This window comes from Nilaparvata lugens, chromosome 7 (assembly GCF_014356525.2).
Source record: "Nilaparvata lugens isolate BPH chromosome 7, ASM1435652v1, whole genome shotgun sequence".
In the NCBI taxonomy this organism is placed as follows: Eukaryota; Metazoa; Arthropoda; class Insecta; order Hemiptera; family Delphacidae; genus Nilaparvata; species Nilaparvata lugens.
In genome coordinates this window covers 15543654-15567428 of record NC_052510.1, presented here as the reverse complement: position 1 = coordinate 15567428, position 23775 = coordinate 15543654, and the positions used below count along the sequence as shown (strand labels likewise).

Genomic DNA, 23775 nt, shown 5'->3' with positions numbered 1-23775 from the left:
TCTGTGGCAATAAATTGATTTGATTGTCGGCAAACCTGAGTAGGATTTAGTCATATTCAAATTCAATGCATTATGACCAAACCAATTGTTGAGGTGATGCATAGCCGCTTCAGCCTTCATCATAACATCGCTATCATTCTTACCAGTAACCTATAATAATATCGAATGACCTGGCTGGCTCAGGTCTTGGTGTCAGAGTTTTCAGGTCGCATCTGATCAATTTCAGGGCCTCTGACATGACCTAACGACTGTTATGAAGCAGCCGAGACCGATGGCTTAGGGTCTCTGAATTTTAAAGCCAGCATCTAATCCACTCGACTACGGCCACTATAAATTTACATACGTAGATGTAGAAAGACGGCTATAGTTGTGGTGAACCGCAGAGTATTATTAAAAACCAAGTGAAACAGTATAAAGCCTAATATTTTCAAGATTGAGTTAAATACCGGTCCAACGCTCAAATTTGTCGTCTGTTGTTAAAAGTAAATGGTGCAAAAAATAGATAGTGTGATGGTCAGTATAATTAGTGTGATTGCACCCTGGTGATATCTGATTGTACTCTTATTTGGTATCTACTGTGTTTGAAGTTGCCAACTAAATTACCTTATTATTGAAAGCTAAGCTATATTCAACTTCTATTATATTAACTGTATTACTTGAACTATACTCAACTTTTAGTATAATAATATATTTTGTTGTTTGTTGCAGTTGTTTCGCCAGCCGACGCCTTCGTCCTACCTGAAATCGAGCGGCCTCACGCCGGCGCAGCTGATGGGGGCTGGGGCAGGGGCGGGTGACCCCTCCAAGTCCCCCTCCACCAATCAGAATGACGTCATGAATTCCATGTTCCAAGGTGTGCAATACATTGTCAACAGTAATAGCTATTCGCACATTAAGTGACACGGTGCACACAAATCATGTAATGATTCTATTTCCAGAGGTTGAATCCTTTGGCCTTTCTAAATGTTGTATTATTCTTGTAGTGAGTGGAAAATTGGAAGAAGACAACTATGGTTTGTCAACTTACACGGTGCACACAAATCACAATCATATTTTCCCCAGCGGTTGAATCTGCTGGCCTTTTAAAACTTGGATGTTGTATTATTTAGTGTAAAAATTATTGGAAACCTCCATAAGGAGACAAAAAACATTGTGTATTATTATCTTGATGAGATTTTTGGTGTGCTTCATATTATTCATGAATTCATAATCTATGTTGATTGGGAGTAGAATTCCTATATTATCCTATTAGAAACTATCTAGATTATTTGAACTTGGTGCCTTAATTGTAATCTGAATCCTAAAAAAACTGCCAAGTAATAATAATTAATTGTCCCATGTAGTAATCATAATTGTTTTTCTGTCATTCATTATTTCTTGACAAGATTTAGTACTATTTATATAGTTATTATATTAATTATTAATTTATTATTCCAATTTATAGCGAAAATTTATATATCTAGCTTAATTTATTAGTTAGTTTGAATAAATCATGTGATAATTATCAGTATAGATTATCCGTGATAGATTTTCTTTGTTATAGTTGAATAATATTTATCCTTCTATCTACATTGTGAGGAATTGTAAGTTACACTTTTAACGCTCTTATTTAGATAGATATCCATAATATATCTTGTAGAAATACGTAATAAATGAATCTTTTAAATAATTTTTGTTTTATTTTCATATCAAAGTAGCTCATTGGCATTGTTTGATTTACTACATCAATTTTTTCTCATTCGTTTCAAAAACGTTTTTGCTTTTCCATTTTCAAATTAATATTGATTACATCAAAATGAAACAAAACTGCTTCTTTCCAATTTCACAGACTCCTTTGTGTACAACTTTTCATTTGTCAACAAATCAGTCAGTATCTTCCAATTAAAATTTTTTTTTTTTCAATTCACGAAACTAATTTCATTTTGCATTATAATTGAATTGTAAACATTGTTGCACTCATGATTCAGAACTCATACCATCTTTTTATAAAATATTCAATAAACATGAGTTTCTTCAATGAGTAACTTTTCACAATTTCACATTCATATTTCCCCGTCAATTGAGTTGTTTTTTCATCTATTTTTTCATTCGAATAAATCTTGTTGGTTATAAGGAGTTCTCATTGTTTATTTCTGATTAATATTTAATTTTATAATCGTCAGTTATAGTGTAACTTACACTTCGTCTGTGTTACTAAAACTTTTCCAAATTGTCTTACAAAACTTATTTGAACCAAATTTCAACTGTCTCATAACTGATATGTGTGCACGTGTTTGATAAAAATTTTTAATTTGGTACAATTTTCAAATTTGGTATGGAATTTTGGGAAATCTGTAATCTTGTTAAGTTAGAATCACATTTTTAATCTTTTGTTAGTTATGTATGTGTTCTGTTTCTTGCAACAAAATCAGTTATCGAGTCACTTTCAATATTTTTAATGGTGATGTTAAGAAGGGGGGTCTCTTTCATCCCATTTAGGTTTTGTACTATTATTTTAATCATGTTGCAAAATTAGATAACTTCCTTTTTAGGCCGTAGTAATTAATCCGTTAAATTCCCATCTTAATAACTTGCTCATCATTATTACATCGTAAGAAAACCTCCTGCCTATACTTTGTAATAATAGAAGGGTTTGGTTCTTATTTATTACACTAGATAACCCTTTTTCTCAATTAAACTTAACTAATTAAACAAAATAACTAATTTCCTTACTCATTGAAACTACTGATTGTTAAATTATTTAATTTAATTATTCTTATTTTGAAATTGAAAAGAAGCAATTTTTCAAGTCTTCATTTATAATTCGAAAGCAACCGTAATAATTTAATATGAGATTGACCAGTGATAAATAATGCCAATGTGTTATACTCACATATCCTACCTCTCTCGATCCTTTTTAAACGAACAATTACAGGTCAAATCTCTCAAGATATTTTAGTAAGTTGACTGGTAAAGTATGTTTATGAAGTGTTTTTTTAGTTTCCGACAAGTTTATGCTTACAGTGCATGATGGTTAACTAGAGATGGTCAACTCAAAAAAATAGATGATTGATCTAACATGCATTTTGAATTGTTATTAATCATTCGAATTTGAAGCTTCTTTTAATCTTGATTGAAGAATTCACTCACATTATTTAACATAGATTAATCAATGGTTTGGCTTATTTAAATATTATTTTACCAATGCTCCTGCAATTAATAATTTATCACTTCTTTTTGAAAACCGTAATATCGTTAATCTTGAAACTATATTATTTTATGTCAGCTTCAAAAATATCACATTATACTAAGACATCAAAATTTTAAATCACAACTAGCTAGTGATGCATATTAATATTTAAAAAGTCGCATGGGTATGAACCTGGCTGGCTCTTGCCAATTGAGTTTTAAGTCAAATCTCAAATTTTCAGAACAGGGCAAAACATAATTCAAATTGCATTCTTGCTTTGAAGAAACTAACACTTTCAACAATATCAAATCTATGTGTGCTACTGACAATTATTCTCCAGAAAACTCTGTATTCGACTTGCATTGATGAGCACTGTAATCGATTAAAAAGGAAAACAGTTGAACATTTCTTCAACTTCAAACTAAATTTCTATCAATTTAATCTTCTTATCATTACTTATATTAATTCTTTCATGTAATGCTGTGTAATCTATCGAGAAGGATTCTCTTTTTTGTGTGTTCACAAAGTTCCTAAGTTAGTAAATTACAAAATTTCCTCTAATCCTAAATTGACAGAATTTACAAATCCCATACTAATTGCTCACAAAATGTATCATTATATTTGTTTACAGTCCGGTTTCTAGTACACTTTATAAATCTAATGGATCATTAAATATGTATGTTTAATGGTCAATCAAATTTTTCCTGAAAACCGGGCCTTATTTAAATCGAATTGACCTTAAAATCTATAGGTTTAATGCTCCATTAGATTTAATAAGTGTCCTAGAACCGGGACTGTGGTAAACAAATATTTAACCAACTATTTGTCAAAGTATTTATTAATTCATAAATTCAATATCATTCTTAACTCATTACGAAAGGAACAACAGGCTTAAAGCTAAAAACTGTTTCCGAAAATTTCATAGAAATAGCCCCCAAAATTGGTTATATTTATCACTTCAGAATTTCTGCCCAAAATATATATAAACCAGGAATTAAGAATCTAGATGAGTTGAAAACCAAATCAAATAAAAATATTTCACCAAATCATCACTGATAAATGAAAAATACTACATTAATTGAAACTTGAAAAGAATCTCAGACTTACAGCTATAAAAAACCGTATGTTTTTGAAAACAAATATATGACCAGGTTTTGTTTTGGGGAAACCAATATTTGGTAATGTTTTGTTATGGGAAACAAATCTTTGGCAATATGGATAACAAATAAATGGAAATTTAGTGTTATAGGAAAAAATACATGTTAATGTTGTGTTATGGGGAACAAATATGTGCCAATGTATTGTTATGGGATGGGCATATTTTGGGCAATTGTTGAGATATTGTGAATGTGCACAGCAGCAGCGATGCAGTCGCCCAAGTCGCGGCCGGTTGCGGGGGCGGTGGGTGTCGGGGTCGGGGGCGGTGGAGGTGGCAAGCCCCAGCAACAGCCCAGTCCCACGCAGACACAGCATCACAAGTACTCCGCCTATCAGGTACGTCAACACTCAACCATTCATCTTTCTTTTGTCACACATCAGATTGGTGACCGGGCCATGTATTTTGCCACCATTTAGGAAAAAGAATGTATTTTGCCACCATCAAGGAAAAAGGAGGTATTTTGCCACCATCTAGGAAAAAGAAGCTATTTTGCCACCATCGAGGAAAAAAGAGGTATTTTGCCACCATCTAGGAAAAAGGAGGTATTTTGCCATTATCTAGGAAAAAGGAGGTATTTTGCCACCATCAAGGAAAAGTTGGGTATTTGGCCACCAAGTCTGGCGTCTCTACCTGCGAGGTGATCAGCAAACAATAGTCGCTCCGACAGGTTCTATACTCTCTCTCTTTCTCCTTTTTTGCATGAATTATTATCCTGTATATTATTTCTGTATTATTATACAGGATACAGTATCATTATATTCTGTATTATTTTTATTTATGCTAGATATAATTTCTTGTGTACTATGCTCTGATGTGCAATGGGTCTGTCTAGACCTAGCACAAAATAAAATCAATCAATCTCTTTCTCTTTGGACAGATCATTAAAAATAATTTCAATTAACAGTCGTTTATATAACCATCCGTTAAAACTAGAAATTCATATTTACCTTATTGAAGTAGCGAAAATAATTCAAATTATAAATCTGAATAAATATATAAAGTATATTGAATAAAATATTTATATAGATGGATAGGCCTGCAACTGAATTGCTAATTCTATATGTGATTAACGCCTTTGTATGGGCGATGTAAGTGTGACGTAAGCCGTTGCTACGACGCCATCTTAGTCTCTAAACAAACCGTTGCTATGGAGAGAGAGCATGTTATTCAAATTGGACTAAAACATCACCTTACATTCACGAGTATATCAATGAAATAATAGATTTCTAAGAGTTGAGAATATTTTTTTCAAGTTCTACACACTCAAATCATCAATTTCCAGTATTTATTCAGATCAAATAAATTTTTTGGGACAGCCAAAGCAGAAAGTCTCATGAAGTAGTGCATAGTACTATGTATGTAGGCTGCTATGGTAAGCCTTGTTGAAGAGAAAGTTAAAGTGCCACATGAATTCTTACATGAAATTTTGAATTATTATTTTGTTTTCAATATAAGTTTACTTTCACAGCATATGCTGGAAGTTTTACAGTCTGCTGTTTCACATTAGAAATGTTTATTTGAAAATGTATACAGTCTGATTTCGATAACAAATGAAAATGGTTTGAAGCAAACGAACATTTTCTTTGTTCCTGACTGTAAACATTACAGTGAAAAGGCAGGCTACATACCATTTTTTTAGATTTCCTGAAAATCCCAAGGTCTAGCTCGCCTCTATAAGTTCTGTACTATTTAGGTTATGTTATTGTTAATAAAAATCAAATTTATCTAGAATAACTACATTAGTGAAATTATTAATACAATAATTCAAATACAATTATGTTTACAGTGAATGTAGCACATAAAATACATAATTATTTGCTTTACTCTACATGTTCACTTACCCCTTTTAAATTCTTGTAAACATCATCACCGTTCAGTTAGAATGTAGGAAGTATACAACATGATTAGTGGTCACAGCATCTACATCTTTTTACTGTGTTGAGTTCATTCAATATCTTACTATTTCACGTAAATTGAAAACAATTATATACTTCAGAAAACCTCAACACCAAACTTATAAGTAAGTACCTAGGCTAAACCAAAACACCTAACCTATATATTTAAGCTTTAGTCTACTCTAACAGTTACACTAAACAATAGGAAAACAGAATATATTCATATGAATTTTTAAATTACAACTTTATAACAATCTAATGAAATTCTAGGTAATAATTCAAATTGCACTTCAACTTTCTCTACAGGTAGGTTTTCCATAGCAGACTACAGACATGGTACTATAAGCTCTACTTCGTGAGACTTTCTGCTTTGGCTGTCCCAAAAAAATTTATTTGAACTGAATAAATACTGAGAGTTGATGATTTGAGTGTGTAGAACTTGAAAAAAATATTCTCAACTCTTGGAAATCTATTATTTCATTGATATACTCGTAAATGTAAGGTGATGTTTTAGTCCCATTTGAATAACATGCTCTCTCTCCATAGCAACGGTTTGTTTAGAAACCAAAATGGCGGCGTAGCAACGACTTACGTCATCACTTACATCGCCTATTGAAGGACAATATTCAACCACCCGTTGGACACACATGAATCTACCTGCGAAGAGCTCTTATATCAGAACCTTTAAATCACAAAAGCTGTTGGTCCAAAAGTTTCAGGCACCATTCGATTCACTCTATGATTTTCACAAAACAATTCAATTCAATTATTGAATAAATGAGTTGCTAATATAGAATTGAAATGAACTTGAATATTATATTAATACTATATGAATAAATAAATCAGTATTATATTGTTGAAATAATAACAATAAAAAAATAATAATACACAAACAATAACAAAAATAACAATACACAAACATAAATAAATATATCCTGGTTACAGAATAAATAACACTATAGTTAGATAAACTCCAGAAGAGCACTGGCTGCCATTTGGAAATCATTGAACTAATTAATTAATGTGTGAATGAAATTAACTTAATATTGTGCCTTTGAACAATAAACAAACAAGAATAAAATCAACCTTCTGGTTTCAGAATGAATTATACTGTAGGAATTTCATCTCGAGTAAAGCTCTGACTAATTTGAAAACCAATGTCAACTATGAAAACCAGGGCCCTTCTACTGTTGTACTAACTTGAGCTGTAATTTTTCAACAATGAATCATAAAATGAGTTTAAATAGAATGGAAATGAACCTTTGAACAGTACTATAATAAATACAACCTCCTGGCCCCTTTTGCATAATAAAATACCAACAGTTGTCTGCTAGTGAATAAAATAGGAAATTATTGAGCTATTAGCTTGTTTTTTGTTATGCAATAGGGCCCACGCCCTGACCACGCTATTTGACCACGAGAAGAGCTCTGGCTGCCATTTGAAAACCAATGTCAACTATGAAAACCAGCGCTCTCCTCTTGGTGAAAAATAACTATAACTGAAATATTTCATAGAAGCTGTCAGGCAAGAATAAAGAAGTAAGAGTTGTGCAATACAGCAAATTGTAGTGATTATTCGTAGCTGATGGCAGATTATACCATTAACTCGGATTCCTAATTATTCGAGCTTCAGCATCCTCGTATATCGCCTCTGATATATTGGTGTTTTAGGTAGATAAGGCATGCAAATTGTAAGATGCCCATATTTTTTCAGAGGTGGAACATTTTTTATTGCAATAATTAGGTATACCATTTGAAAGCTTGCATTTTTCTACATAGGCGCCAGATTTTTCTGACTAGTTATACACTTCTTGTAAGATCCTGCTGCAAATTTCAATTTGTTCAATTCAATTTCGTAACTCTAAATAATTATACGGGATCCACTGTGCACACGCCTTGTGATAACCAAGGTTTTTAATCGAAATATTGTTGATGGGTTTTCACAAACCTTAGGAACCTGATCAGCTTCTTTACTTTTTGATATTTGACAAGAAGGCACTCAATCTTCAACTTGGCTGTGGGTGTGTGACAAAGTTGTGGATTGGATTGAGTCAAAGAACCAGGAGTAAAGCACTCTGCACACAGGTCCACTAGCTGCTACGGGAAAGTGGAATTGGGATTGTCATGTATATTTTAGTTACCGACATTTCCGATTCCGCGTTCCCTTAGCAGCTGGTGGACGCTACTAGTGTCTCTGTGTATAGCTTGCTCAACGCTTCTGGAGAATGGGTTCGGACGCTGGAAAGTCTCTGGGTGATTGTCACTAGAGTTGCGGCTCTTAGTGAACGCCACTATTGTCCTTGTTGTCTAGGTTGTAACCTACAGTTCTATAATAATCAACATAATATTTTTTTGTCAGAAGGAAAGAGACGTCAACAAATCTACATTCAAAAATACATAAACAGTACCTGTCTATTACATATAATACATAATATTCATTACACTACTCTCAAACACGAAAATGAGTCATGAAACACTAATTTTTCTCTCTGAGAATTCGTCCAGCTTATAAAGTGGGTTTTGTACCACTTATTTGCCTTGAATACATTGAGAGGCGCAATTTGGAGTTCAAGTGGTATCTTATTGTAAACTTTTTGCCAACAATTTCAAGGTTGAGTGGAATTAAATGTCCTAACTCCGCCTAATAAAGAATTTTTTCATTTTAATTTTTTTCAATCTCAAAACTGTTAAATGACTTTGACAATCTCGTATGTTGAATATTGATGTGGGTTTCTAGTTCTATAGGAATTGATATTATCTGTAGTTTAATACCTGTGCGGAGATAAGGCTCTTAACGAATTCTTGAATAACATAACTTGAGTTGTAGATAACCAAAATAATCCCAATTATCAATAATCTAACCCTAATAATCCCACTGTCTACTTTTTTGCCAACGATGGTTTGTATGATTTACAGAAAGGTGCAAATGAGAGCACATTTTATAAGGTTTTCATATAATTGCTGATACCCTATTATATTTGTTTTATTTTTTTGAAGACACTGTTGTTGTGATGTTGTAGGCAATGCAGCAGGTGGCGGCCCAGCAGCAACGCAACCAGGCAGCCGTCGCGCAAATGGGGGGTGGCAGACCCAGTCCGGTAGGAGTGGGAGTGGGGGTGGCGCCGCCCCCCCAGCAGCCCAATCGCTACAACCCGACCATCCAGCCCCCCATCCAACGGCCCCCGGCTAACTATCAGGTACATTAGTATACTTATGTGAAAACAAAGAAATTACAATTTCATCAAAATGAAGAGATGAATAATTTCTTATTTACTGTTCTTTATACTAAACAGATTTATTTGCTGAGAATGTTTTCTAGTTATTTCCAAAAATGTTCTTTACATTGTAATTTTTTTATGAGAAAATAAAAATATAAAATAATAATTTCTTCATTTAAAAATAAAATTCCAAAAAAGTGAAACTTCAAATGAGAGAAAACATAATTTAAAGCGATTTATAAGATCAAGTCTAAATAATGTTTAATTCTGAATATTATTAGCCGTAAATTTTTTCTTTTGTTTCTTATTGCTTACTGTAGCTCAGTTAAAAATTTAGGCATTATTATGAATAATACTCTTGACTGGTCAGAACAAGTGAACAAACTTGTAAAAAGGTATTCTCAGCCATGCATGCATTGAAGAAAATGCACGATATCCTCCCTAGAAACATTAAATTATTATTGGTTCAATCTCTCATCTTCCCACATTTAATGTATTGTAATTCTGTTCTTAACGATATGCAAGTCACTCTGAATGATAAACTACAGCGTTGCCAAAATTATTGTCTACGTTTCGTCTACTCTCTCCAACGCCATGATCATATCACCCCAGCCCACATTGCTAGTTCAACATTAAAGCTTCCCGATCAGAGGCTTTTTCGAATAGTCAAGCTTGTTAGAGATATCTTGATATACGGTAATCCGAACTATTTTAAAGATGATTTCAAATTTGTCTCTGAAGGTAGGAGGATAGATGCTTCACATACTAGAACCGGAGAAAGTACTTTAAGGATACCCAATCATCGAACTACTATTTTCACAAAATCCTTCTTAGTCAGTGCCTGTCGTGCATGGAATGCACTTCCTGTTTCTATCAGGTCCATCGAGAGCCGAGCGAGCTTCATCCTAACTTTAAAAAACATCTTTTGGAACAAATGACTGAAACTGTCCGGCCCTAGAGCGATCACATGACATCCATCCCCACCCATCCCACAAATACAAACCTTTAAACCATGTTATAGAACGAATTGTATATATATATATATATAAACTCATGTTATTTCAATTATCCACTGTATAATGCTGTATATTACTGAAAGTTGATAACCCTGATCTACTTTCAGCCTACTTCATTTTATTAATCAATTATTTGATCTTATCTACCTATATAATTATTTTACTCTATCAATTTTCTTTACTTTTTGATATTTGACAAGAAGGCACTCAATCTTCAACTTGGCTGTGGGTGTGTGACAAAGTTGTGGATTGGATTGAGTCAAAGAACCAGGAGTAAAGCACTCTGCACACAGGTCCACTAGCTGCTACGGGAAAGTGGAATTGGGATTGTCATGTATATTTTAGTTACCGACATTTCCGATTCCGCGTTCCCTTAGCAGCTGGTGGACGCTACTAGTGTCTCTGTGTATAGCTTGCTCAACGCTTCTGGAGAATGGATTCGGACGCTGGAAAGTCTGTGGGTGATTGTCACTAGAGTTGCGGCTCTTAGTGAACGCCACTATTGTCCTTGTTGTCTAGGTTGTAACCAACAGTCATATAATAATCAACATAATATTTTTTTGTCAGAAGGAAAGAGACGTCAACAAATCTACATTCAAAAATACATAAACAGTACCTGTCTATTACATATAATACATAATATTCATTACACTACTCTCAAACACGAAAATGAGTCATGAAACACTAATTTTTCTCTCTGAGAATTCGTCCAGCTTATAAAGTGGGTTTTGTACCACTTATTTGCCTTGAATACATTGAGAGGCGCAATTTGGAGTTCAAGTGGTATCTTATTGTAAACTTTTTGCCAACAATTTCAAGGTTGAGTGGAATATGTCCTAACTCCGCCTAATAAAGAATTTTTTCATTTTAATTTTTTTCAATCTCAAAACTGTTAAATGACTTTGACAATCTCGTATGTTGAATATTGATGTGGGTTTCTAGTTCTATAGGAATTAATATTATCTGTAGTTTAATACCTGTGCGGAGATAAGGCTCTTAACGAATTCTTGAATAACATAACTTGAGTTGTAGATTACCAAAATAATCCCAATTATCAATAATCTAACCCTAATTATCCCACTGTCTACTTTTTTGCCAACGATGGTTTGTATGATTTACAGAAAGGTGCAAATGATAGCACATTTTATAAGGTTTTCATATAATTGCTGATACCCTATTATGTTTGTTTTATTTTTTTAAGACACTGTTGTGATGTTGTAGGCAATGCAGCAGGTGGCGGCCCAGCAGCAACGCAACCAGGCAGCCGTCGCGCAAATGGGGGGTGGCAGACCCAGTCCGGTAGGAGTGGGAGTGGGGGTGGCGCCGCCCCCCCAGCAGCCCAATCGCTACAACCCGACCATCCAGCCCCCCATCCAACGGCCCCCGGCTAACTATCAGGTACATTAGTATACTTATGTGAAAACAAAGAAATTACAATTTCATCAAAATGAAGAGATGAATAATTTCTTATTTACTGTTCTTTATACTAAACAGATTTATTTGCTGAGAATGTTTTCTAGTTATTTCCAAAAATGTTCTTTACATTGTATTTTTTATGAGAAAATAAGAATATAAAATAATCATTTCTTCATTTAAAAATAAAATTCCAAAAAAGTGAAACTTCAAATGAGAGAAAACATAATTTAAAGCGATTTATAAGATCAAGTCTAAATAATTTTTAATTCTGAATATTATTAGCCGTAAATTTTTTCTTTTGTTTCTTATTGCTCCGACTCATTTATATTTTACCTTTGTAATAATTTCACATTTATTAATTCTCATTCTAAAAGTGTTTTTAAATGTCATCATCAGTCAGTAATCATTATCAGCTTTTCATTTTTTGAAAGTATGAATATTTTAAAACTGCAGTAAACAACCTCCTATTATTTTATTTTATTCAACTTTCTTTCCAAAATTATTTCGGATGAAAATTTCCATCATCAGTAATTAGCATAATCTTTTTATTTTTTGAGATTAAGCAATTTTTATCTCTAGATTATCTTGCTTTGTAAGATTCTTTTATTTTTTAAATATATCAGAATATTGAATAAAATAACTTGAAATTGCCACTTTTTGGGAAAAAATGAGAAGCTAGTTTCTGTTGATCCATTATCAATCTCCAGTAAGCTTTCAGCAAAACAGTTTGCTCACTAAAAATTAATATTGTGTTTGTGACAATTTATGTTTCAGTCTGGATATCAACATATTCATCTCTACAAAAAAATATGCAGGATTTCAAATCTCATTAAAAACTGATAATAGGCTATATATTCTGTTTTCTTTAAATAAGAATACCTTAGATGTGGATATTTTAGATGCACTTAGTTGAACCATTCAATTTCTTTTCAATAGTATATAGACCCAATTTTCCTATCAACTTAGAACTGAATGTTCTATTTTATTATGCTTATTACGACGGTATTGAAATAACTATTCATTGTGAAAATTCTGTTTATAGACCTAATTTATTGTACTATCAACTTTACTATCTGATTATTAAGACGATATTCAGCTACTGTTTATTGTGAAAATGTTGTGTTGATTAAATACATTATCTACTCTTAACTTGTTGTTTTAGGTTGCCAAGATGCAGCAACAACAACAGCAGATGAACAACAGCAACAACAACAACGGCAATATGCAGCAGCATCATCACAACAATGGCCGACTGCCGCCCCCGCAGAACAGACACCCTGGGCAGCAGGGAGGCGGCAGGCCGGGGGGACCGCCCCCGGGCTCTGCCTACGTCGCCAAAATGGCGCCAAACAATGCCAACTCGTACTATCCTCAGCAGCCAGGTATTTTGTCATTCAAACACAATGCCCCCAGTAACATGTATCTGTGATGATCATTCATTTTATTATAATAATGATAATAATTTAATCTTGTTAATTTAGTGTTTTTTTATAATAATTTGATAATAAATTTGATTCTATTTATTACCAGTACATCTTACAAGAAAATATATTAATTATTTATCCATTTAAACTGAAGTACATATTTGTACATATAAGAGGGAGATAATTGGTCTTAAGGCTGTGCAAAGACTAAAAATAAACATTCTACTAGTGATATTTTCGATTTTTATATCATCAAGCTATCAAAATGAAAAAGTTTTATCAGGAAAACATTTTTTTCGATCATGACTTTTTGAGATATGAGCGCCTAAAGTTAAAATTTTTGGGACAGAACATTCCAAATTTGGTAAGAGATGAATCCATGAGATTCAGAGGATAGATTCTTCATTGTATTGTTGATCTAGTAAAACAAGAAAGTTGCTCAAAAATAACTCAACTAAAACTTATTTTTGGTAAATTGAATAACTTTTTCAAAAATATTTTCAGAAAATTTTTGGTCTACTAGATCAACAAAACCATGAAGAATCTATCCTATAAATCTCATGGATTTACCTCTTACCGAATTTGAAATGTTCTGTCCCAAAAATTTAAACTTTAGGCGCTCATATCTTAAAAAGTAACGATTGGAAAAAAATGTTTTCATGAGAAAACTTTTTCATTTTGATAGCTTGATAGTGTAAAAATCGAAAAACTTTGAAAAATATCACTAGTAGAAAGTTTATTTGTAGCCTTTGCACAGCCTTAAAGGCAATAATTATTTAATTTCTACTCTTCAAGTCAGTTTTGCTTCCTGTAAATGAATTGATGAATATGGTTCATACGTATGATGAAATTCAACAAATATAAATATTCAAAAAAACATGTATACTATCATTATCTATGATTAGTGAATGACTTGAAAAATTATTTTGTATTTATAATTCTCAAATATACGTGTGATTAGGGTAGTTCTGATACCACAGAAGTATCGATACCAGTACTTGGCATCGAATCGAAACAAAAGTATCGATACCACTTGGGTATTGGAAGAAGGGTATTGATATGAGTAGGAATCGAAATTCGATACTTTTTAAGGCCCAAAAAAGTTTATATTTTCAGCTTTCAGACCTTTTTGTGATTAATTTGACGGTTCCAGCAGCATTGTTTCATTTGTTGTTGATTTTTACAGTTTTCTAATGAATTGTTGATTTATACAGTTTTCAACGGAAAATTGTAAAAAATTTAAATTATAGATCTATCAACAGTAAAAATGTTCAACTCTCAAAATGTTGTGCAAATAAGTATACCAACAAAAGTTAATATCCCAAAATGTATCGATACAAAAAGTTCTTGGCTTCGGTACTTTTTTGCGATACAAATAAAGTATCTGCAGTATCGGAACAACCCTACTTGTGATGAGTATTCTATTGGATAAGTGAGAAATTTCATTGTATTGGTATTTATGAATTGTTTGCAGGCGGTAGCGTAAAAATGGACTCGTCGGTGGAGTCGAAGACGGACAAAATGGCGGACAATTCAGCTGGAAAGGCTGACCTTACCAAGGATGAAGCGACGGATTGATCCATGTCAGCCGTCTTCACTCCATTCCACTTCTACTAATCCCACCCTCATCAGTGTTTTGCCGCATTCGTGCATCCCTCAACACAACCTTTCTATTGAACTCTCTAGATTTGAAAGAAGGACACCCTTACAGATTGAACTTTCTACTACAGAAATGTAATTATTTGAAAGAAGGTGAACCTTTATTCATATCATGTCAGGCATCTATTGCATTTTGTACCCTTTGTGTGAGGAATAACTTTGAGGATGACACCTTATAGCTCGAACTTTCTATTATGGAAATCTAGTTACACGATTTGAAAGAAGGTAAACCTCACGGCTTGAATATCCTATCATGTCTGGTGTAGCATTTCATACCCTATATGTACGGAATAATTTGAAAGAGGATGAAACCTTATAGCTTGTACTTTATGATGGAGATGTTACATCTGTTCATTACAACCATGTTCCAACATAACTGTCCTATTGAAGGAATAATTTGAAAGAAGGTGTGAAACCTTATTACTTGAACTTTCGATGATGAAAATGTTATGTTTAATACATGTTCCAATATTCTATCCTGTTGTGGAATAATTTGAGAGAAGGTATAAAACCTTATTACTTGAACTTTCTGTGTTAGAAATGTAATGCCTGGCTAATACATTCTCACTTGATAAAGAATCATTTAAAACAGTTTAACATCTATTAACTTGATCTTTTCATGATTATGTCTGACAAGTAAACTGTGTAATATCTTGTACTCTATTTAATATTTTGAAAGAAGGTATAAAACCTTGTAGCTTGAACTTTCTCTGAAGCCTAAAAAGTACACTCTGTGGCATTTCCCTTCTCTTTGTAATTTTTACAAGGTGCATTACTACAGACGTTATGGAAAATAATGCCCATGATTTACATTGGGTAGCATTTTATTCCCTGTATATGTAATTTTCAAGATCTGTGTGACACGAGTTGAACTTCAAAACTTTTGTAGACTTCTTGAGCTACATGTAACTTAAAAGTAATTCTACTGTGAACTGTCTTGAAATTGCAAGTACCTTGTTACATGTGTACATTGTCGTCTAACTTATTGGTATTGTCTATCGCCTATTGGATAATAACTATGTTAAACCCGCCTTTCACGAGGTGGCAGTTTCTGAGAGAATTGTTTTCTTCTCATGCCAATTTTGAGCAAATATATGTGTATTCTACTCATCACGGTGTACAATGGATAAGTGTTATTAATTTAAGTGGAAATGGTTTAGTGTTGGAGTGATAGTGTACTGGATAAATTTATACAAAAAAGGATGAGAATTCCATTGAACTTTGGTTCTTGACAGCAGATTGTGGAATCTGAGTATCCATTTAATAAGTGATCGGTCTATAGTGAATATAATATATCATATGAGATAAGGGAAATTGAACTTATCATCTCTTTGTGTATGTGTATCATTTCTTCAATTTAGTACTAAATGTCCTATGGTGTGCAAAGTGGATAATCAATTGATTAACGCGAGGGTTCATTGTATCATCATATTATAAATGTTACATTATTATCGTCAATCTGTGAGTTGTAAGATGTGTCTAATACCCTAAAATTTGGCTTGAAATATATATATGAAACCAACTGTTTTCATTGAAAGTGTTTTATATAGTCTATACAATTTTAATGCAAGTGTTGATCCTTTCAACACTTGAAATAATATGATTACAATGTCGAATAATAATAATATTCGCTGTGTGTGTTTCTATAATGAAAAAATATCTTCCAGAAAATCATTATTATTTGTGTTGTGCATTATAAAACAACGGATCTAGTAACAATAATAATATTAATTGAAAGACATTCACTTGGTTGAAATGAACAATATTGTTTAAGTGCAGTGATACTCCAGGTATTCATCTTTACAACTGCTACGGTTCTATATTATAATTTATCGATAAATGTTTACTTTTTCATTTATATGTATGTATTTACTATTATAGAATAGATAAATATTGCAAGTGGTGACTATATGTGAAATGTTGGATGTTTTATTTTGCGCTTTGAATAATGTTTTGTACATCATAAATAATAGATAATATATAAAAGAAAGTTTAGGAAAGAAATTGATTTTTGCTCTTGTTTTTGTTGTCTCTGTTATGAATTTTGGAATATTCTATAAGTTAGTGAAAGTCAATTGAAAACTTATATTATAAATCAATTTTGTTGTGATTTGTCATAGTGTCCGACCATCGATCGCGGTTTCGGTTGACTGCTGGCTTAATCAAATTAAGAAGCAAATTTGTCATATTATTACAGTGAAATCTGTACGAGAATCAGTGATCTTTAACAGACTGTGTCTGTGGCTGTCACCAAATTACAATTAGAAAGCCGTAAATCTATCGAAGTAATCTATCTTTGTATGTATCGACTATATATATATATATATTTACTTGTTCAAAACCGCGAGTGCGGCTGCGGTCTAAATGACAAATCGTTATATTGCTGTATTTGTTGAGTGTAATGAATGTTGTATAAATATTACAATGGCACAAACAGTGATTAATAAAAATCGGTTCACTTATAAATCTACTAACTGTGTCTTTTAAAAATTGAAGTTCTATTTTTAATGTAAATGCTCCGTGAAAACGAGCCATTTATTTATTTCGACATGAATTCGTTGGATTTTCAAATACAATCTGCATTAATTATGAGCAATGTTTGAAATTGCAATGAACCTTGTCATTGAATGTGAAAATTATTGTATCGTTTTCTAATTTATTTGATCTCATACAATTCGATAGAGATCATCTGTCTCACAAAAATATTAATATATTCTTTTTATTAGCATTGTTACTAAATCACACTCATTCCTTGTTGAAACACTACCGGTACAGAACTTGAGTATTAATAAAGTTTGAATGTCGCCTTGTAAGTAAATTATTGTAGACCTTTTTTTAAAAAATACATAGCATAAACGATTGAACTCTATGTTTTTGAAATTATTTCTCATATCATTACCATACACTGTATTATAAAGTCACAACTTCTCCGTGATTATAAGACCATCATTCTATCAATATTTCTATTTTTGACTATTCAACTTGAACGTTTATTGTCATCACACAATAGTTGATCAAGTTGTCTTCCAAGAACCAATGATTGTAGCTAGAGTCATAATCGTTGTTGTTGATAAAGGTGACACCTGGTTGCCACCGGAAGGTTATCCATCACCATAAAACGTAAGATGGCCAGCCACCTGAAATTCAAAACTTCAAGTCCATAATCTATAGACCTGACGACCCGCAGATCTGTTTCCGTTTAATGATCTCCAATCAAATTTGATGCATCTATAATGGCCAGAACCACGGAATAAGGAAGTACTCACGGAATAATGAAATTTACCTTTACTTTGTGACAGTATTCATTACTTCTGATTCACCTATCACTTCAATTGTGCAGAAATTTTTGTTCAACTTGTATGCCGTACGATTGGGTGGAACTGATTGCAGAAAAGAAGGTACCTAGATCATTCAATGTGCTTACTTACAGATACTGTATAAACTCTGTACAGTAACTGTACACCTACCTAACTGAAGAAGTAAGTAATGTTTTGAGAATATGATTTGTTTTAGCCGGGTATGATATTTTATATCAAACTGTTGGACAACTATAGTATTATATTCATAGGCCAGTTAACCAGTTTATCCTATTTCTATTCTGCGTTGACTGGCACAATGACTATCCTCATTCAGCTTCTAGTCGGTCTGTCGAGACAGCATGTCTATTTCGCCTAAAATTTGTTATGCACATCCATTCTGTGAACAAGAAGCCTCTTACATTTTCCGAACGAGGCGATCCGTTGCCTGTCCTCCTCGGCATTGAAACTGTTCGGGACGTACTTGAATTCATGACAGCTCTTCCACCATCTGAGGCAGTAGTTCTTCCACAGAATGTGTCAACTAGTATAGTTAGGAGAAAAGATCCTTCCTAAAGAAAGGATAAATATCTTAAAAACAGTTGGGACATAAGGATAACTTGCTTTACTTTCGTGACATGTTTTCACTATAAAAGATGCTATTAAATTTGCTCACACTAATGAAGGTCTAGAATTTTAATAGTAATGAAGAGCTACTAATTATTCTCAACATGTAGGTAATTCATTGATCTGCTCACTGTTTAATTTCATATGTGTGCTCAACTTCTTTATTTTCACTAATAAAAAATAATAGAACTTAAATCAATGGAAATTGTTTTATTGTAACAGCTTAAGAACATCGTGCACATGTCAGTAGTTTTTCCATGACACAATCTTTATTAATCCCAGAATTGTGTGCTTTTATTGGAAAAACACTAATTGCTAATACTACCTATATCTAAGCTATAGTAGGTAGGCCTACTGTAGAAACTTGTACATAAATTTGAATAACACATTATAAAGCGCATAGATTCCTAGTTTTATGTTATTATTGCATCATTTTCTAAATAACAGTTTGTTTCTGTGTTACAAAAGTGGAAAGTAATATAATTAGTACTGTAGGTACCGTACGTGAGTTTTCAGAAAGCTATATTTTAGAAGAAAAATCTGTAAATTTGATAACTCAATATTTTACTGTCCAAAGCTTGAAATAGTTCTTGTAGTAAAGTTTCTTCTTCCTCTCTTTCCAAATATCTTGTTGGTTTATCCAAGAGGTACCAACTACTAACGGTATCAGCACAGTAGTCTATCAGTATAAACTTTCCATAAAGAACAAAGCCGTACAGAGGCTTTGAACAGGCCGTACAAAGAATAAAGAACAGTTCCCCCTACAAAAATTTCTAAATACAAGTACACAGAACCTCTCCTTGAACTCCCCTATAAGGATGTATCCAATGAATTCAACAATTTCTTCTCTAGTGTAGGCAGGAGGTTGGCTAATACTATTGTTTCAGATGATGAACCTTTAATAGATGACTATTTATACAGAAGTCATACTAACTTTGTCTTGAAGCCTGTCACAGAGCAAGTTATCTTGCGACACGTGTCCGGCTTAAGAGGAGGTTCTGCCCCTGGCTATGATAATTTCTCTGCATCCTCTCTTAAATATAACATTCATCTTTTATCAAAACCCCTTCTTCATCTCATTAATCAAATTAGCTAAAGTGATACATCTATTTAAATCTGGAGCATGTAATGATATGAATAACTACCGTCCTATATCCATTTTGAGTGTTTTCTCTAAAATATTAGAAAAAATTGTGAAAGAACAACTGATGAGCTATCTTCTAGCAAACAATATTCTTAGTAAATCTCAGTATGGGTTTAGGCAAGATAAATCAATAACTGATGCCCTATTTGATATCAATGTAGAGATTAACAATTCTATATCTTCTAGCCAAAAATCCATGATGATCTTCTTAGACTTCTATAGATAGGAGAAAGCTCTTAAAAAAGTTAGAATACATAGGCATCCAAGGCACATCATTGTCTTGGTTCAATAGTTTTCTTTCAAACAGGAGGCAATCTGTTTCCATAGCGGGTATAGTTGGTGATGAAGCTGACGTGGATTACGGGGTGATCCAGGGCAGTACTCTGGGTCCCCTGCTTTTCCTCGTCTACATTAACAATATTTCGAGACTTGCCCTGAATGGAAAGATTTTGCTATTTGCCGACGATACCCTTATTTTTCTGAGAGGTGCTTCTTGGGAGGAAGTAAAAGATAAAGCAACACATGATCTTGCACAGGTGAAAAAGTGGCTTGACCAGAACACCCTTTCTCTAAATGTAACAAAAACAAAGTTTATGCCAATATCTCTGCGCCCCATTACTGACTACAACCTTGAAGACATCAAAATACATAACTGTGATGATCCGCAAAGCAATGTATGTAACTGTGAGCGTATAGAAAGAGTACACTCATACAAATATCTAGGTATTGTTTTCGACAGACGTATGAGATGGTCAGAACACATCACCTACTTAAAATGCAGAATTCGTCGGCTAATTTATGCTTTTCGGATGTTGAGTGACATTCTCAATCCAAATGAGATTAAGATGGCCTATTATGCTTATAGGGTATACAATCAATACTGGCTTTCGGCATCATTGCTTGGGGGGGAGCTTATAAAACGGTTCTCGAACCCGTTGCTGTGGTACAGAGAGAAGTCATAAAGGTAGCCTTCAAGAAATCAAGATTTCATCCGTCAGATTTATTATTTAATGAAACATCTATTCTTACAGTAAGACAAATTTCCATGAAAGTTCTTCTTATTCACATGTACAAACATCAAAACTCAATTTTTTCAGTAGTCTCACACTCTTATAACACCCGTTACTCACAGAATACAACTGTCTCATCCACTTATTTGCACAGAACTTACTCAACTACCAACCCTTCATATATTTCACAAATTCTTTATAGGAACATTTCCAGTAGATTTTCCAACTTGAACTTATTTGAATATTTGTCTATTGACACATTCAAAAAGAACACACACTGGTTATTATCAGTCTTCGGTCTGGATGAATCAGAGGAACTTATAAACTCATCCTACAGATAGTTTTTTTTCATAATCTTTTTATGAGTTTAGTGTCTTGCATCAGACTTAAGGTAAATTTTGCTCCTCATTCAATTCATAATTATTTATTAGAATTTCAATTAAGGTATCATTCCTATAAAAGCTCTACAGTTTTTTTTCTAATTGAAATCCAACATCGTCGGGGTTTGTGCTTTGTTTCTCATTTCGGGTTTTCCCTGTCCTCCTCTCAATATCTTAGGATACGTCAACATCCTTTTCCAATATAAATTAATGAATTTATATGTAAATTAATAATACAATTTCATTCTCGTCAGGCTGACTGATGGGAGCTCATCCTTGCTCACAGACCTTAGGTCCATGCAAGGATTAATTCCTTTAAGTACGGCCTGTCAGCTTGCACTATTAGAAGAATAATAAACATTAATAGTAGAATAGAAAGTTTTTATGTTATTATGCTTATTATTATGCTTTTTAAGTAACATTATTGTATTGTAAACATTTTTCTGATAGTGTGGGTGACAGAATTTATTTATATTTGTTGTATTGTTTTTTGGATGAGGAATAAAAGAATTTTATTTTATTTGATTTGACTTTCCATAACAAACATTGGTGGAAGCCAGATCTTCAGCATTTGAAAAAAAGGTTGAGTTCAGTCATCTTTGCATTAAGGTTATTAAAACAATTTCTCAATTTGGAATCCCTTAGAGAGATCTATTTTGGTCTTTTTCACTCATTACTGTCTTATGGAATAGTTTCTTTGCATTAAGGTTATTAAACCAATTTCTCAATTTGAAATCCCTTAGAGAGATCTATTTTGGTCTTTTTCACTCATTACTGTCTTATGGAATAGTTTTTTTGAGGTAGTTCATGTGACTGTTGAGGATTTCATGATTCAAAAATCTGGTGTGGCGCACTCACACATCTTTCCTTGCCGTTATGAAAATTTGTCACCTGACACTAGTGTTCACGCGCATCTCAAGTCTACTCATAAACAAAGGTCTGAGCCAGCTGGGGCCAGGACAAAAACGCTGGATACACACGAGATCTGCTATCTCTTCATAGTGAATGATTTAATAGAAACAACAGTTTGCAATTGAATAATCACATTTTCTCGAATTTCGAGCTTATTTTTACTTTCCTTGTCCTATTACCATAGGTAAGGAAAGTATTGCTTTCCGAAAAAAATTAAGGTACCCCAATTTCTAAATTTCTATACGTTTCAAGGTCCCCTGAGTCCAAAAAACTGGTTTTTGGGTATTGGTCTGTATGTGTGTGTGTGTGTGTGTATGAGTGTATGTGCGTCTGTGTACACGATATCTCATCTCCCAATTAACGGAATGACTTGAAATTTGGAACTTAAGGTCCTTTCACTATAAGGATCCGACACGAACAATTTCGATCAAATGCAATTCAAGATGGCGGCTAAAATGGCGAAAATGTTGTCAAAAACAGGGTTTTTCGTGATTTTTTCGGAAACGGCTCCAACGATTTTGATCAAATTTATACCTAAAATAGTCATTGATAAGCTCTATCAACTGCCACAAGTCCCATATCTGTAAAAATTTCAGGAGCTTCGCCCCATCAATGCAGATAGATTCCCAATTATCAGGCTTCAGATACAATTGAAACAAAGAAAATCAAGTGTAGTAGATTGAGCATGAAAATCTCTACAATTAATGTTCAGTAACATTTTCACCTAAAATTGAAAATAAGCTTTAAATTCGAGAAAATGTGATTATTCAATTGCAAATTATTGTTGATTCTATTAAATCATTCACTATGAAGAGATAGCAGACCTCATGTGTGTCTCCAGCGTTATTGCACTGTCACCAGCTGGCTCAAATATTTGAATAGTAGACTTGAGATAGATGCGCGGGAACACTAGCGTCAGGTGATCAATTTTCATAACGGCAAGGAAAGTTGTGTGAGTGCGCCACACCAGATTTTTAATTTTAGGTAAAAATGTTAATGAACATTAATTGTAGAGATTTTCATGCTCAATCTTTTCCACTTGATTTTTTTTAGTTTCAATTGTATCTAATGCCTGATAATTGGGAATCTAAAATCAAACTTTGCATAGATGGGGCGAAGCTCCTAAAATTTTTACAGATATGGAACTTGTGGCAGTTGATAGAGCTTATCAATGACTATTTAAGGTATGAGTTTGATCAAAATCGTTGCAGCCGTTTTCGAGAAAATCGCGAAAAACCCTGTTTTTCACAACATTTTCTCAATTTTAGCCGCCATCTTGAATTGCATTTGATCGAAATTGTTCGTGTCGGATCCTTAAATTGTAAGGATCTTAAGTTCCAAATTTCAAGTCATTCCCGTTAATAATTGGGAGATGAGATATCGTGTACACAGACGCACATACACACACATACAGACCAATACCCAAAAACCACTATTTTGGACTCAGGGG

The 23775-nt window shown here is 33.2% G+C and overlaps 1 protein-coding gene across 2 annotated transcripts in view; it reads left to right on the top strand.

Annotated features, from left to right (window-relative positions):
• Positions 1 to 17825, top strand: part of LOC111045084 — an 85133-nt gene extending 67308 nt beyond the window's left edge. For both annotated transcript variants that reach the window (XM_039432157.1, XM_039432158.1), the window contains 5 exons: positions 709 to 853; positions 4527 to 4663; positions 9244 to 9420; positions 13036 to 13255; positions 14772 to 17825. In XM_039432157.1, the coding sequence (XP_039288091.1) occupies positions 709 to 853; positions 4527 to 4663; positions 9244 to 9420; positions 13036 to 13255; positions 14772 to 14875 (783 nt within the window). In that variant the 3' untranslated portion in view covers positions 14876 to 17825. The remainder of the gene's footprint in view (positions 1 to 708; positions 854 to 4526; positions 4664 to 9243; positions 9421 to 13035; positions 13256 to 14771) is intronic.
• Positions 17826 to 23775: the final 5950 nt, after the last annotated feature.